Raw genomic sequence first — 17,570 nt, 5'->3', positions numbered from 1 at the left:
ATTGGTTGTCATAATTCACCAAGTTACTATATTGCATAAACCCATATTATATGTGTAATTAGTTTATCTAATAATTCTAAAACTTATCTTCGATTGCTTCATTAAAATCATTTTCGTAATGAATAAGTTTTTTAGAAAATTGGGAGCAATTATAATTCGAGTCTCATCAAATATTCAAGTTTGGTTAATTGATTTATATGAATGGTATAACTTTCTGGTAAGCAATCTATCCATTCTTATACATTTATTCTATAGTTGGAATTTAAATAACAAATCTACATTCCATGCCAACACCCATGATCCAAAAAAAGCCAAGAAAAAGGTTGGAACCAAACAATGGAAAGAAGAAAGTTAGGAAGATTAGTTAAAGAAAAGAAAGTAAAGTTGGGAACAACGAAAAGAAGAAAGTTAGGAAGATTAGTTAAAAAACAGAAAGTAAAGTTGGGAACATTTCAACCTATGTCTTTTATTGTTTCAAGCTCTTTAAGCTTTACACCAACATTCAACCCACAAATCACAATAAAAGTTATAAAACACTAGATGACCATGTGTTGACAATGACAAATGCACTAGATGCTATATGAATAAGTTTTGGTTTCGACACTACCCATTTTTTTTCTAATAAAAGAAATCCTTTAATTATTAGTAACTAGTCGCCCACTATGGTTGGCAAACCTAAAAGTTAGGTAAAATTAAACTACCCCATGGAAAAAAAAATCCATCAATTTCAAGCATCTTTTCCTTTTTCTCTTAATGAAAATTTTGAACCAACATTTCAAAAAAATTCATTAAAAAATAATCCCTACGAATATTTTCCAATTATTTTAATAAAATTCTATTTAAAAATTTAAATATAAAAAATATTTTTTTTAAAAAATTATTCTTCATGAAATTGTTGTACACTTATTTGAATAAGTAAGAATTAAAATGTTTAAAAATATTTTTAAACATTTTAATTCTTACTTAAAATACTCTATAAAAATTAATTAAAATCTAAAATTTATTTTAAAAATTAATATGTTTTTATGTTTTTAGAACAATTTTTTTTTAAAAAAAAATTATTTTATGTCAAAGTTTCCCAAATATAATTTTAAATAAAAAAACAATTTTTTTTTTTCAAGATCCTAAACCAAGAATAAAAGACTCCTTTTTTTAAGGAAAATTTTGAATTTTAAGGAGGAAAAAAAACAATTATTTAGGTTATGTTTACTTATTGAAAATTTTGAGGTAAAGAAAATAGAGAAAAAAAATATAACTCAAAAAATAAAAAATAGATTTAAAATCAATAAATTATTCTTGAAAGTCATTTTATTTATTTTTTTAATATTAAATAATTTTAAAATGAATAAAATTTTAATAATTTTTAATTACATTTGATTTTTTTTTTTTTCATATTTTGTGTATGATAAAATCAAATATAAGAAAACAATTTTCTCTAATATTTTTTTTTTTTACTTTTCGGGAATCAAACATACCCTTAATATACTATATGAAAATAAAATAATCTTATCAGATAGAACATATGATTGAACAACTTTGTCTCTTTAATAAACAAAAGTAATAAAATTAAAAGACATAGACAGAATTGATATGGTTACAGGAGGACAACCCGGATCAGCATTGTACTACTCATATTTCATGTCAATGAGTTACAACTTACAAGAATAGGGCTATTCTTTGGCTTTCTCTATCAATCTGCTGTCTTATATTGCATTCATGTGCAAGTTTACGTCCTTAATTGTCTTTTCAGTTTTCCTTCATATGTATTTATATTATTAAGCACTAACTAGTTTCTTGTCTAGTGTGAACTACTATGATTTTAAAGGTAATAATTTCCTCATATTTAATTGTTTTATAAAAAATATTTAAAAAAAATTATATATTTTTAAATTATTTAATCTTTATACTGATGGTTTAAAATAAAAAAAATCAATTTGAAATAGGAAATAAAAATAAAAATTAATTGATTAAAAAGATGAAATAATCATCTATTTGTGAATTTAATTTTGTTCATGTTTTTGTTTGAATAGTAATAATAAAAAAAAGATATTTTTATACAATTTTTTTAATCAAATAATCCTAAAAATAATTTATCTATTTTAAATTTATTTTTATTTTTTTGTCTATTTTTTTCTTTCACATTTTTTTTTGAAAATTTTTGGGAATTAAATGCTTTAAAGTACATTTCGATGTAGTTGCTTATTTATTTTTAAATTTAATTAATATATATATATTTTGGGGTGAGAAGTTGAGAATGAATTAAGGTTATGTTTGGATCCCAAAAGTATTAAAAAAGGAAAAAAATATTAAAAAAAAAATTTCCTCATATTTATGATATGATCGAAATGTAAAAAATATAAAAAATAATTAAATATATTTAAAATTAATAAAAAAATTAGCATTTTAAATTTATTTAATATTAATATAAAAGAATTAAAAATAAAAATAATTTATTAAATTTAAATTTATTTTTATTTATATATATATATATATAAATCCAGATAAAAAGCAGAATAAAAACGAATAGAAGGCGAGGCCGACAAAATCCAAGGGATCCAGGTAAGCGCATTTAAGACGAATCGAACTTTATAAATTGTTTAAACAAAAATACAGTAATCAAATCACCGCTTCTCGTTGTATGTTTCTGGGTATTTCCCTGAACCCATTTTCCGATACACAAATCTCATTGCCTTTCGTGTTTTTTCTTCCCCTCTGTAACTGCCTTCCTCTCTTCTGATCTCAGTTTCCACCCATCCGCATCAGGGATGACGAACCAGTACAATTGAATGGATCGTATGGAATGGACCCGGAGGGTTTTCTGAGGTTGCTTTGTCAAAACGACCAGGCTTTAGGGTTCCGGCCATGGCGGAGGTCGCGGTCTCGCGGAGCTGGGCCCAGGGCATGTCCTCTGACAACATCAAGGGCTTGGTCTTGGCCCTCTCCTCCAGTTTCTTCATTGGCGCCAGTTTCATTGTCAAGAAAAAGGGCTTGAAGAAAGCCGGCGCATCCGGCGTTAGGGCTGGTAATTCCATTTTTGGTTTCTTTTCAAATCTGTGCCGTGGATTCTGGGGGGTTTTTGGTATGAATGTGGAGTGGCTTAGCTTAGAATTAGTTGTCTGTAGAACTGACATTGAATTTTGTAATTGTGGAATTTTTTAGTCTCCGTTGACGTGTACAAAATTAATTGCTATTTGCGTTTTCTTTTTGTTGGCTATGAGATTTGCAGATTTGTTTTGCTTGCTATATGATTTTGTGTTAGATTTTAGCCACTGAGATGTGTAAGTGTATATATATGCTTCTGGCATTATGGCGGTAATTCTATTTTCCATTTCCAAATCTGTAGAGTGGATTTGGGGTTTTTGGGCGTGGTAATGTGACTTCTGGGTGATGTGAAAATTTTGGGGAATTAGTTGTTTGTGGAACTAAGAACCTGATATTTTGGAATCTTGGACTAGTTAGTTTCTGTTGACATGTTAAAAAATAATTGCTATTTGGGCTTTATGTTTGTTGGTTATGAGATTTAAAAATATGTTTTTACTTACTACATAATTTAAGATGGTGCACTCTAGTTTGATTTCCAAATCTGTATAGTGGGTTTTGGGTGTTTTTTGTGTAGCAATGAAAGAATCGGGGAAAAATGACGAAAATTTTGCCTGCAACTGATTTTTGTAGAACTAAGAGTTAAAATTTACAGTCGTAATTGCTAGATTTGTGAGAATGAGTTCTTGGATATACAGATTTGTTTCACTTGCTACATGTTTTTGTGATGAGATTTTAACTACTGAGATATGTGGGTGAGTGTATATGTATGTTTACTAATAGTTAAGGGGATCAAGTATACTAAGACATCTGTTGCTTTAGTTTTACAAATAGTACAGTGGATATTGGGGTTTTTGGTGTGGCAATAGGGATGATGGGTGGAATAGTGAGAATTTTGTCTAAATTTAGTTGTTTGTATAACTACAAATGAAATTTGGGATTGTAGTATAGTTTGGTCTGTGTTAACATGAAAAAAATTAATTGTTATATGTGTTTTGTGTTTGTTGATTATGAGATCTATGGGTTTGTTTTACTTGCCATGTGATAATTTGAGTTAGCTTTTAGCATCCTTTTCATGTCTAGTCATTGGTGTACTTTTGTGCTGTTTTTGTTCATTTGCTTGCATTTTTTCTTTTTTCCCTTGTTAGGTGCTGTTAATATATTTTTTGTTTGCCTACCAAAATAAAAAAGAAAAAGAAAAAAAAGAAAGAGATATTTTGGTTAGCTTTTAGCTATTAAGATATGTTAGTTACTGCATGTATGTATTATGCTTGCTAATACTTAAGTTGGAAAACTATAATCAGAAACATGCTGGGGATTTTCTTACTTGCTGTAAAATTTTCTAGTTGAGATTTAGCTATTGAGATATTAGTGAATTTACATAGATATCATTAAGTGATACACACACACACACACGTGAAGAGAGATGCAAAGGCAAATAACCTGAATGCATGGTGTTATGCAAAGTTACACTCAAGAGAGAAGAGAAATCAACAAAGAAAAAACAGTTATTAAAATTAAAAAAAAAAAAAAAAAAATTGAACGGAATGAATATCATCACAAATAATCGACTCTTTCTTGATCCAAACACTTCAGTGGAATTGATATGCATTTATGCCGTTATATTGTTCTATGCAAATCTTTTTGGTCATGCATGAGTGAGACAATTCTTAGGAATGATATTTGGAATATGGCAATGGTGAATCTTTTGCACATATACCAAGTTTCTTTCTTTTGAAGTTCTTTAAGCTTTTCTTGATCTGTAGATTCTGTATTGGCTAATGAGTCTTAAATATTTGTTATGGCTTGGGATAGCTCTTACTTTTTTGCATGTTTAGTGATTCTATTTACGATAATAAAGTGGCACAATTTTTTATTCTATTTAAATTTTCTTATTACCTATGACAGGTGTTGGAGGTTATTCTTACTTGTACGAGCCTCTTTGGTGGGCTGGAATGATAACAAGTGAGTCTTGCTTTATTCTTTGGGCTCAAATGGATCATATAGTATGTTTGTTGCACTATTGCTGCACATATGTCAATTTTCTTCAAATTCTTTGGATTCCAAAATAGTTAGAGAGTTTTAAAACATGGTTGAATTGTTTTTTATTGGTAGTTAAATGAAAAAAAAAATTATAATTGCCTTAAGGTTGTAGAACCTTACACATCTTCACTGTTTTGAAGGCCCTGCTATTTCTCTCTCTACTAAGGCACCAAACAAAGAATTATGAAATTGGTCTCTGTAGTCAAGACTCTAAATGACCTTGGCATTACCTAAGCCGAGCCAAAGAGCATTAGCCTCACAGACCAAGTTCCAAGTCCAGCAGTGGATTACAAGATGATTTCTGGACTCCTCCATTGTGCACATTTTTATACTAGTATACACTAGTACTCTGTCCATCGATGTTTTATTGGTTTGATTAGGTTCCATGTGTTTGATTATTGGTTCTAGGGAATTTTGGGATATTTCACCAATAGCAGTAATATGGATCAATTCATTTCCCATTTTTGGTACCTTTTGTGATGTTTTCTGTTTGCAATGCACCTCTTGGAGAAGTAGTAGCCCAATTTTAGTGTTGCATAACTAATTAGCTATAACTATTCAAATTGATTGCTGCTGCAAGTCAGTTTTTGGTGATAGAGATAACTAGGCTATATCTCAGGAGAAAATATTCTAATTCTTATGATTCATTTAATGAGTCGTAGGAAGGTGGAATTTTACTGGCAGTCCTTGTTGGTTCATTTAATGAGAGCTTATGCTTAGAAGATTTCATTTATAGAGGGCAGCCAAGCTGATGAGGTATGCAGATGATCTATTATGTAGTTTTGAGATACTACAGCATATGATGTCTTTCTCAGGATGGATTCCACCTCTTTTTTCCTTGTTCATTGTCTATGGCATGTTAATTAAAATAAAACAATATCTAATTTGATATGTGGATGAGTTGAATGTGTTCATTAGCAATGAATTATTGTTTCCATTTCCAATTAAATAAAGTTCAATGCTGGCCACTTTGCATCATCCGAAAATGTGATTAAAATTTTCTATTCAAATTTTTTGCCTCCAGTAAAGCAGTGATTTTTGTCCTTATTTTCAAGTGGTGAAAAGTTGTATGGATGTAATATTTATTGCTATTGGTTTTACTTTCTTTGTTTCATTTTTTTTTTCATCTTTTTTCTCCTTGCAAATTTTCAAACTTGTTGTTTCTTATTTTATTTTAAAATTTAAACTTGAGTGTATATCTCGTAATTAGGTGGGACATTATTATTGCTGTATGTGAATTCTTATTTGGATTATTGCCATTGTGACAGTGATTGTTGGGGAAATAGCTAATTTTGCTGCCTATGCATTCGCACCAGCTATTCTGGTCACTCCTCTTGGTGCTCTCAGTATCATTATCAGGCATGAGGGAAAGTCTTAAATGATCATTGTTTATGATTTTCTTTTCTGATTTTTAATGTTAATTGCGATGCTATGTTGTAGTGCTGTACTTGCATATATTATTTTGCGGGAGAAGCTGCACATTTTTGGAATTCTTGGTTGTGTTCTGTGTGTTGTGGGGTCAACAACAATTGTTTTACATGCTCCTCAAGAACGTGGGATTGAGTCTGTCAAAGAAGTGTGGGATCTTGCAACAGAGCCAGGTATGCACTTGGAATATTTCTATGTAGAGAAAGTACTCCCATTACGAGAGGTCATCCATAGTTTAAATTTTGATATTTTAGACTCCATATTTGAGGTTTTTTTACCCTAAGTAATGACTTTAGTCGTTTTTAATGCCTATGACAGCTTTTCTTTTTTATGCTGCTTTGGTGATAGCAGCAGTATTCATACTTATAGTCCATTTTATTCCGCTGTATGGCCAGACACACATAATGGTCTACATCGGTGTTTGTTCACTTGTAGGCTCACTGTCGGTATGTAGTCACTAGTTGCCCACTCCAATTTGTTTTTCCTTTTCTCTTTGCATGCATTTTATTAGTTATTTTATTTACTTTTAACAACACAATGCCATATACTCTGGACAGGTCATGAGTGTTAAAGCCCTTGGAATTGCATTGAAGTTGACATTCTCGGGAATGAATCAGTTGATATATCCCCAAACGTGGGCCTTTACTATTGTTGTAATTACTTGTGTGATTACTCAAATGAACTATTTAAACAAGGTAATTTTGTCACACCCTTTCTCCTTTTGTAAATTGTCCTCATTCAAAATAATCAATTTATGATGATAGTGTTCTAATAGTTTCCCTGAAAGTGGTAGACTTTACCATGTTCCAGCAAACCATGGTCCCACAGATGTTCAATACCTCAGCTTGTAGTAGGAATTGTTATTCATTAATGACTTATTCTAGAACATCCAAGAACTTGAAAATTGCAGCCATCATTACATATGATATAATGATAGTAAAGAAAATGAAGCTTGGCTAACTTAAATTTGAGCTGATGCTGCAAGTTATATTGATGCTTCCACACTACGTGATGGATTTGCATCATATAATCTGATATAAAAAACAATGTAACCATCGTTTTCCTTGGAATGGTTAGAATGTCCTAATATTATCTCATAACTATGCTGCTGCTGAACCTATGAATTTAATGTCAGTTTTTTTGAGCTTATGAATGCTTCTGGTTTTTCTGGAGTCTTTGTAACTTGAGATTACAAACAGATATGCAGGTTCTGATCCATATCACACACATCTTTATTAATTATCATAAACCATGCAGGTAGCTCTAGCTCTTCAGGATTCCAGTGGTTAAAGTTGGCTATGAATTTTTTTATTTCATATATTCATTTCATTACCAATAATTTTTTTTGATAGTCAAGTAAAAACAATATTAACATAGCACATAGTGTAAAAGAGCACCAAAGTACATAGGGCATATACAAAGGAAGCCAAAGGGCAAAAATTAAATAAAATAAAAGCAAGAAACAACTTCCTCCCCTTAAGAAAAAGTTGGTCAATCTACAAAATCTACCATAGACATTGGCATCCTATCCATGATTCTCCTAACCCACATCAAGAGAGTACAACGAAATGAAGATTTGAGTGCTTGATCCGTTAACTCCACCATTTTCTAATGATCTCCAATTTTCTCCTTTTAAATAGTTGAAAAAAATGCATAAAGAGGCAGCCTTTCAAACCTTCTTTTGCTTTTCCCCCAAAAATGATGCTTTCCAACCTAGGAGAGCCTTATAGATACATGAAAGCAGCACTCATGCAATGCCAAACAAGGAGAAAACTAACTTTCATGAAACATTAACCTTTAGCAAAGTGAAGAAGAATGCCAACCACTGATTCTTCTTCTGTCTTTGCACAAACAGCACTTATTCACCAAAGTCCATCCAATGTTTTATAGCTGGTTCAAAGTCAAAATCCTCCTCCAAGTTGCTTCCTAAATGAAGAACTCCACATCCATTGAAATCCAAGAATTCTAAACTAGTAAATGATTGTGTAAATACACACACAAGCAGACACATGCAATGATTTTTTTTTTTTTTGATAGGCAAGTAGACACATGCAATGTTACGAGGACCTTTTTTGTTTTATTTTCATGCCGTGATTGTTGAGTATTTTCTACTTCAAACCTTTTCTTTTATTTTGATGTCCTGGTTGTTGATTATTGTCTACTTTGAAATGTGCTGGTTTCCAATTGCAGGCTCTCGATACATTCAACACAGCTGTTGTATCACCTATATACTACGCGATGTTTACATCATTAACCATTTTGGCTAGTGTAATCATGTTTAAGGTAATACTTCAGCTGACCTTGAGATACTTTTTTCCTTTGAGTAGTTGCTATTTAATTTGCATATCATGACAAGTAATGCCGATATCTGATACTTGATCCCATTCTACTCTTGCTTGAAGTATTTTTTATTTTAGGCTGTTTTTCTGAAACAGTAAGAAGCTAGGTTCAGCTGAAAGTAGAGCCTCCTCTGAAACCTCTGATGAGAACATGTGGTTATCTATTATTTTTCACTCAATAAGAAATAGAAAAAGCCTCCACTTGCAGTTGCAGTATGTCCAGAACCTTCTGATCACCCAAAATGAGAGACACCACCCCTTTTTTTCAATTTATGACTGTTTACTTCTCCAGGGCTACTCACAACTTCCTTGGTTTATATTCATCTTGGCTTCTTGTAGGGATCTAACTACTGTATATTAGACCACATAATGAAGCCCCCTCACATTTCATGGAAGAATTTTGAACTAAATGACAACATTATCACATCCACACTCAATCTTTCCCCACCCCTTCCCTCTCCATTGCTTTAGGATGCCCCATAATATTTAACTCAAGCCATATTGGGTTTCACGCTGGGCAGCTTCTCAAGGTGTTCATGATATGATGATTATTTCTTTTTGGGGCTGTGGTAGGAATCTTGGAGTCAGACCCTGGTTGTAGTCCTGAAAAAAGAATCCGAAAACAAATCTTACACAGAATTCGAAGATGTCTCAAAGAAGAGGTTGAGGCCAAGGCTAGAGATGAATGTAGGATCTTTGAGGGTTGGAAGCAGTCCATGCCTGAATCGTGAGAAAACATTTGCTTGCTCACTTCCCATTGAATGTTGGTTATTGAGGAGTTCTATTGGCCATATGGCAATTTGTATTCAGAAAGACTTGAACTTAATTTTGATATTCCGAAAGACTGAAACTTAATTTTGATGGATTACTTGCTTCACTTAAGGATCTCAAATTTTAGGGTTGGATGTAACCAATTAATTGGTGGAGGGGCAATTGGTGATAGTTTTGTCTTAGTTGACTATTGGTCATAGAGGGTTTTGGATGTAACCAAATCATTGGATGCAGAGGTTTATGGACCATGGAAGGTTCTTGGGTTGCTCTTTCAGCATCTGTTCTGATTTTTTCTTTAGCATGTACCCCTTCTTTAAGTTCACAAATTGATATAAACATTATGTTATATATATAATTTTTTTTCCTTTTTTCTTTTCTGTATAATTCACTTGAATGGTTGAACAAATCAACCAAGGTTTTGAAATTATGATGTTTCAGACAAGTGGAGGCTTTTTCTATTTCTTATTGATTGAACCAATGGTCAATATCTCATTAGGCTAGTTAATCCAGGAAATTCAGCTGTTTCTAATGTGGGTTGTTTTAATCTGTGGGTTACTTGATCATGCTCTATTTCTTTATGTTTCTGACAGGTTAGATCACATGATTCAACCAGTTAATCCTGGAAATTGGGCTGTTTCTAGTATGTGTTATTTTAATCTTGGGTGGCATTTGATCATGCTCTACTTATTATGCGTGCGCTCCTCCCATGTATTCATAAATTTTCTCATGTTTGGAACCGTGGGAAGCTAAAGATGGAGTGAAAACCACTGGCAACAACATTTAGGAAGCTAAATTGTAGAGTGGTTTTGATGCTTTTTGGTTTCTGTCTTGTCATTTTGAGATCCATTATGTGTGCTCTTGCTTGATGTTGGATTGGTTGATCAAGTCTGGAGATAAGTAATAATTGAAAGTGCTTTGCAAGGTAGTTTTGTTTGTAATTTTGAGGACTAGCAGGGAAAAAAATTACTGGAAGAAGAAACCTTTTTGATGTTAAAATTTTATTGTGAACTTGATTATAGCCTGGAAAGGTTTTGGGTTGGGGAGCCTCCAAGGGCCTTAGATCATGTCCTTTTTGGAGATCTTTTGGTTGCTTGTAAATTGGATTCCTTTGTCTTTGTTTTTGTGTGTATACCTTGTTTGTGGGGGTTTCTTTTTTGTGATAATGAAAATTTTAGCTGTTAGTGAAGAAAATGAGTTGTGTTGTTGTTTAGTATTTCGAGGAAAGTTAGATTGAGACTAGAGAAAATTCAAAGGAATTTCCTTTTGGGAGGTGAGGCGATAAACAAAAAGAGGCATCTTGTGAAGTGGCCAATAGTGTGTTTGGAGAAGAGTAAAGAGGGGTTGGGCATTAAACACCTTTCTTAGCTTAATAAGGTGCTTTCGTGTAAGTGGAGTTGGCAATACGCAATTGAAAAGAGGAGCATTTTGGGAATAGGTCATTAGTGGCAAATATAGGGAGGAAGTGAAGGTTGGTTGTTTTGTTAAGTGAGAGACGGGTATGGAGTTGGGCTATGGAAAACCATTTGGAAGGATTAGGACACCTTTTGTAGTAGATCTTCCTTAATGGTAGGTAATGGAGGGAGGGTAAAGTTTTGGAAGAATAAATAGTGAGGAGATGAATCTTTGTGTGTATTTTTCCCTTCTTTATGTCTTAACCATTTCAAAAGAGATTAGGGTAGTGGATTTATGGGATTAGATAGGTGAGAGGGGTCATTGAAACCCTTAGTTTTCTAGATTTCTGAATGATTGAAAGTTGGACAATGTAGAGGAATTCTTTTCAAGGTTGCAAGGAGTGGCCGTAGATAGTGAGGGGGAGGACAAGGTTGTGTGGATGGATTGAAGAAATGATATGTTCTCAATTAAGTCTTTATACACTACCTTAGAATCGAGGGGATCGATTTCTTTTTCAAAGAGCATGATTTGGAATTCATGGTGCCTTCTAAAGTGAGTTTTTACACATAGGAAGTTAGTCGGGAAAGGTGCTGACCCTAGATAAGCTTCAGAGGAGAGGGTGGTTTTTGGTCAATAGATATTTTCTCTGTGAAGTTGAAAGAAGACTCCATAGATCATGTCTTTCTTCATTGTACCAAGACAAGGGTCATTTGGTAGTTGCTTTTTTATCTGTTTGGTGTTCATTGGGTGCAAGCTGCCATGGTTAAAAAGACTCTCTTAGGGTGGCATGGATTGTTTGTGGGTAAAAAACACATGAAGGCTTGGAGACTGGCTCCATTGTCCATCTTTTGGACCATATGGAAAGAAAGGAATTGAAGGTCTTTTGACAATGAGGAGCAATCAGATCAAGCCTTGAAAAGTTCTTTTCTTAGAAATCTTTTTTTGTGGGTGAAGATGTACCTACGATATAGGTTCTATGTCTTTAAATGATTTTTTTGATTGGTCGGGTTTTTGGTAAAAGGGGGTTGTTTTTTGTTTTCTTTCTTTTTAGATGTGCCTTTTGATGCTCATTATATGCGTCCTGTGTACTATGGTGACTTGTCTTTTTTATGTTTTCACCTAAAAAAATTAGTATGAGAAACAGCCTCAACTGATTGCCAACCTTTTTAAGTGATGTAAGCTATGTCTATGACGTAACCAAAATATCCTTAATAATTGAGTAACGTCGTGGGACTTTTGAGCTACATTCATAGGACATGTTTAGCTCCTAGAAAATTGAAGGGAAAATGTGAAGGAAAATTAAAAAATGATTTAAAAATAAATTATTTTTATATGGTACTTCAAACTCATTTATCTTATTTTATCACTTCTATATTAAGATTAAATAATTTGAAATTATATAAGTTTCTAACTGATTTTAGTTATACTTGATTTTCTTTTGTGTCTTCTATTGTAAAACCAAACATGAGAAAATCATTTTCCTTAACATTTTTTTTCTTTCCTTAGTAGTTTCTTGAAACCATACATGGCATTAGTTTTTCACTTGATCTTTTCCTTCTTTTTCTAGACTACATTCTTAGCGATCGATGATTGATTGGTAAGGTAAGGAGACAAGGTGAGTGTCTTTGGTTGGACATGGTTAGGTTTTGAAAATTCTATGGGAATAGCTATTATTATTATTATTATTAATCTAAATTGGCAATACAAATTTACTGCTACTGATGAAAAAATGTTGTATTCTAACTCGTGTAGTTAGAATGGGTCTCCATTGACCTGTCATGCCAAGAAAGAGTGAATTCCAATCTGAACAATTTTCATAACTACATTTTTGTTCATATAATTTCATTTCTTTTTCCCAGCTATATGTTAATCTAGATTCACCAACTCATTTAGAGTTTCATGAATTGATTTGGAATTAAATGAATAACTTGTTATTTCTATACAGGATTGGGATAGGCAAAATCCAACTCAAATTGTGACAGAGATGTGTGGATTTGTGACAATCCTTTCTGGGACTTTTCTTCTTCACAAAACAAAGGACATGGTTGAGGGTGTGTTTTTACATCGCTGTACTATCACATGCTGTATCATTGTTGATCCAATTCTTAGGACATTTGTCATATGTTTGCAGGTTCCTCACCGTCTTTTGCTGTGCGGCTCCCCAAGCACACAGATGAGGATGGATTTGAGCTTGAAGAAGATATCCCTTTCCAGTGTCAAGATTCTTTGTGATTGCCATAAACCTATTCTTTGATTCATTCGTCTGCCATTGTTCACATACTTGCATACCATTTTGGGGGAGGGACATTGCAGCCAACCTGTATTTTATCAACATATCGAGCCAACCGCCAACAGCCAACTATAATCACTCAAGATAGAATGAGTTCTTGTATTGGATCAGAACGAAAAGAAATTAAATTTTGCTTTAGCTGCTGTCATGTATACTCCATCCATCTTCAGAAAACCATGTATTCTTTCTTCTTTCTGTCTTTTCTTTCTTTCACATTCAAATTTTCCCAGAAATGTAGGTGCTTGCCCGTTACAGGCTATGAAATTGAGAAAGAGGTAATTTGGTATGGCTGAAGGAAGGGGGAAAGGAAAAAGCTAACATGGGTGATGTATCTTAATTGCAGAGAGATGTTTTAAGGTCTAGAATTTGGGGAGCCAAGACTGTCGGTGGCCTAATCTCAACTCTGGAAAAATCTTAATGCTGGATGCATCCACATCACATCCAAGCAGCCTTTGAAGGCTTTTCTTTCCTTTTTCTTTCTTGTGTTCATGAGTTTGGTTGAGGAAACATGAGAGAGAGTGTTGATGCGGGTGACTTACATTAAATGCATTTGTATGCCGGTCTCTTTCTACGCACAGATACCGAAAGAGCCCGCCCTGCCTCTCCCTTTCAATTTGGAGGTAACAACACACGTTTCTCCCCCGTTCAATCCGGCGGTTGATGAGTTACCCTCCCAAACCTTTTTTTAACTTTTCTCATGACTGGTGTTGACGCCAAAAACCAACCAACCAACCAACCAACCAACCAATTGTTTTCAATATCTTAATACTCCATTTGTTTTCATCCCCATTTCTTTAGCACTCCCTGCATTTTCTTATACTCCGTCTGGTTCGTGCATTTAATTTTGGATCAAAGAAAAAGATATAATTTTGCTGTTCTTAATTGTAAAAGGTTGGTGAAGAAAAATATTGAAATACATTTGACACAACATTTATATATGCTGTCACTTTGAGCTACTTTTATATTTTAATCTTAAAAAGGGAAGTGCCTCCCATATACTTATATGAAAAAAATTATAAAAATAAAAATTTAAGTTTATAAAATATAAATTTTAAATAATTATTTACAAATAATTAATATATATATATATATATATATATATATTATTTTAGATGTTATATTTTAATAATATAGATATTACTTTTAATTATTTTAAGTATTATTTTTTAGAAATGAGTACATGAAATTTGAATTATTTTTAAAAGATTGTTCTTTTATAATTACTTTTACATAAATGTGTAGAAATTCATTATTTTCCTTTATGATTATCAAACTTCGTCATTTATATTTCATACATGTGGTTCTCACTATCAAAAGGAAAAGTGTATGTCACATGGAGATTTTTTTTTTTATAAAATGTTACAAAAAAAAATCCACTTTTTGATGTCATACCAAAGATCTGACAATTAATTAAAAAAAAAATAAATAAAGATACGGTTATATCTAAATTTGTTTTTATGATATTCTTATTTCTTCGTTTTTGTTGTATATAGTATAGTCATACAATGGTCCAAATTTAACCAGCACGCAATGAGTTGGAGCATTGAAAATTCAATTAAGATAGAGGGTGGGAATGAGAGAACTTTTCATACATTGTTATACACATGCCCAATTAAGACGTAATTACAAAATGGAGAAGAATTTTTGTATATGAAGTGCGTACCTGGCCAAGTCTAGGAGTGAAGTCGTAACCCGGTGGGACCCCAGTCTAGCTTCTTCTCATAAGCAAGAAAAATTGTAAACTAGAGTAGGAGCAGTTGAACTAAAATTTTCGAGGACAACTACCCCCCAACCTTCTCAACGCCAACACCCCACCATTCTCATTCCTCCTCCCCAACCCATGGCCACTGAAGACTTCAGTTTTCCGATTGTCTCCGACGCCTTCCCTCGCTTTATCGACTCGCCCCCTCTCTGGCACGCTTCTTCCGCAACCCTTTGCCATGAAGGACCAACCACCAGCAACACAAGTGGGCAACAAGAAGATGATGAAGAAGGTGGTTGTTTTGCATCAACATCAAAGCCAGTCGATCACCCCCGACGGAAGAGCTTTTCGTGTGTAGAGAGAGGCGGGAGGATGGCGGGTGGAGGGGATGAGATTGAGGACGATGAGGAGGATAGGATGGACATGTTGTGGGAGGACTTCAATGAAGAACTGCATAACAGGTGTGGTCCGAGGTCGGGTTCTGAGGAGATGGTGAAAGTGGGGTGCGTTCAGGGGGTGGCGGCACCGAGAACTGGCGGCGCAGTGGTGGCTGCTAGGAGGGCTGCAAGTTTGCTGGTGCTTGTGAAGATGTTGAGGAAGCTCTTCCAGCTCCATAATTCTCATTCTACCCGTAAGGCCCATGCTTTGTGACTACAGTAATTCTTCCCCCACACCCACACCCACACCCACACCCACCCCCCATTTTCTCTCTCTCTCTCTTTTTCTTTTTCTTTAATTAATTTATTTATATATTATTTTTTATACTAGTAATTTCGAACAAACTCTCCTATTGAAATCTTTATGGATTTAAATTTGATTAATTTCTCCCATATTTTGTCAAATTTGGGCTGACTCCAGCCATGCAAGAATGCTCTTGCAATTTCACCGTGATGTTTTAAATCATAAATTTTGTATAAAAAATGATTTTCTTTTGATTTCATCCATTAGCTTCAATTGTATTTTATTTTAATTTTGTACAAAATTATGAATATCAAGCAATTTGATTGGAATTGGAGTGACATAGGATTATATTTTTTAGTTTTTTTTGTAAATATTAGCAGGGAAGTTGCTATTATTTTTAATTTCCCTTTGTTAGTTTGATATCATCCAATATGTAACTATGTAAAAATTTATGTGTATAGGATATGTTATCACGATGTAAATAACGATGTACATGAATGAAATTTTTTGCAAGTAGGTATATAGGTAACATTACAATAATTATTATAGAATGTATGGTTTAATAGATGACATATTAGTTGTTAGGAGCAATAAGTTCTTAAACCTAGAGGCTAGAGATTGAGGGAGATTCGAGAATAGTTATAAATTGTTTTTTATATGATGTATTTGATAAATGAGTTGTATTTGAATTTGAAAGTTCAACCTCTTTAATCTATTTAGCATGTTTGATTCGATAAGTTAATTGTACCAAAATAATACAATTATGATCCATTAGAAATTAAGTATCCTCATAATTCACCTGGGGGTTAAATAAAAATGAGGATAAATAAGTAGATACGATTATAAGAAATTCAAAATTTGTTTTTGAATTAAATTGGTTAAAAACATAATGAAAATAATTATTCATTTAGTTTGAAATCCTTATCTTTCACCAATAAGGTTGCCTATAAATAATAGGCCCATTAGTGAGTCTAACAATCTTTAATTTTTTCGTAAGGTTTGAGTTTCTCTATCTCTATTTTATTTTCTCCCTATCAAGTTCTTTCTAGTGTCCATCTACACCTAGAATAAGAAACTTTAGCAATTTCTTTGAAGAAAAAAGTTATTAACCATTAGAAACTGTTGCGGTATTTATTTTGGACTACATTTTTTATTCTTTACTTACATGATCCATATAAGTTTATTAACCGTATATACTTCAAAACCATAAAAACTAAAAATGTAACTATTTTTATTACTTATTAATAAATCAATTTAATTGCTATGGTTTTGGAATATACAATGAAATTGATAATATTCAACTTTGTTGGTCTATATTTCATCATATAAGGATACAAAGTTAGGATACCCATGCCAAAAATATTGAAATTTAATGAAAAAAAAGTTAGGATTGTTCTAAAAATAACAAATAAGTGATATTTATTAATTGTAAACTTATAATTACTTGTTTGTCGTGATTCGACTATTATTTTTTAAATGATGACAGGATACCTTATATGAAGGGACACTTATAAATGAAGATTTGCTAATTAATCAACTCATTATTTCTTTGATAAAACATTCTTTAAACATAACTTTCACACATTTTTTATTTTGTACCAAATGATTTGTAGAGCAATAGTAAAATTGGTGGTATTACAAATCTACCTTAATAATATACATAGCTAAATAGAAGTATATCATACAACCCATAGATCATAGGTTTCAAAAATCACACCCTTTTTTTTTATTTGATGATGGGATGTGCTTCAAAAACCAAGTTGTCTTCCACCACGATTCTACTCTCGTGTATATTGGGTTGTGTGTGTTGGGAAATTATTAAAGTGGTCCATATGTGTTGATTAATTGTAAATTATTATCTTCTTCTTTTTTTTTTATTTGTCCA

General features: G+C 32.6%; 2 protein-coding genes across 8 annotated transcripts; both read left to right on the top strand.

Moving 5' to 3' along the window:
* The first annotated feature begins 2,505 nt into the window (after positions 1 to 2,505).
* LOC100250391 (probable magnesium transporter NIPA4) lies at positions 2,506 to 13,588 on the top strand. Of its 7 annotated transcripts, none has more exons than XM_059734671.1 (10): positions 2,506 to 2,559; positions 2,744 to 3,022; positions 4,948 to 5,004; positions 6,351 to 6,441; positions 6,523 to 6,683; positions 6,829 to 6,956; positions 7,068 to 7,205; positions 8,701 to 8,793; positions 12,958 to 13,063; positions 13,144 to 13,588. In XM_059734671.1, exons 2-10 carry the CDS (start codon positions 2,863 to 2,865, stop codon positions 13,242 to 13,244), a joined length of 1,035 nt encoding a protein of 344 aa, XP_059590654.1. In that variant the 5' UTR covers positions 2,506 to 2,559; positions 2,744 to 2,862; the 3' UTR covers positions 13,245 to 13,588. The 7 variants fall into 7 exon arrangements, with proteins under 7 accessions (XP_059590654.1, XP_010665108.1, XP_010665107.1 ...); XM_059734672.1 differs by having other exon boundaries at positions 2,549 to 2,648; XM_010666806.2 differs by lacking the exons at positions 12,958 to 13,063; positions 13,144 to 13,588 and adding an exon at positions 9,423 to 10,204 and having other exon boundaries at positions 2,764 to 3,022.
* Positions 13,589 to 15,026: 1,438 nt separating this feature from the next.
* On the top strand, positions 15,027 to 16,205 carry LOC104882672 (uncharacterized). Its single transcript, XM_010666810.3, has one exon. It carries the CDS (start codon positions 15,143 to 15,145, stop codon positions 15,653 to 15,655), a length of 513 nt encoding a protein of 170 aa, XP_010665112.1. The 5' UTR covers positions 15,027 to 15,142; the 3' UTR covers positions 15,656 to 16,205.
* Positions 16,206 to 17,570: the final 1,365 nt, after the last annotated feature.

The sequence above is a fragment of the Vitis vinifera genome, chromosome 18, assembly GCF_030704535.1.
Source record: "Vitis vinifera cultivar Pinot Noir 40024 chromosome 18, ASM3070453v1".
NCBI classification, from domain to species: domain Eukaryota; kingdom Viridiplantae; phylum Streptophyta; class Magnoliopsida; order Vitales; family Vitaceae; genus Vitis; species Vitis vinifera.
Note: the sequence above shows the minus strand (reverse complement) of the source record. Positions and strands in the feature narration are given on the sequence as shown.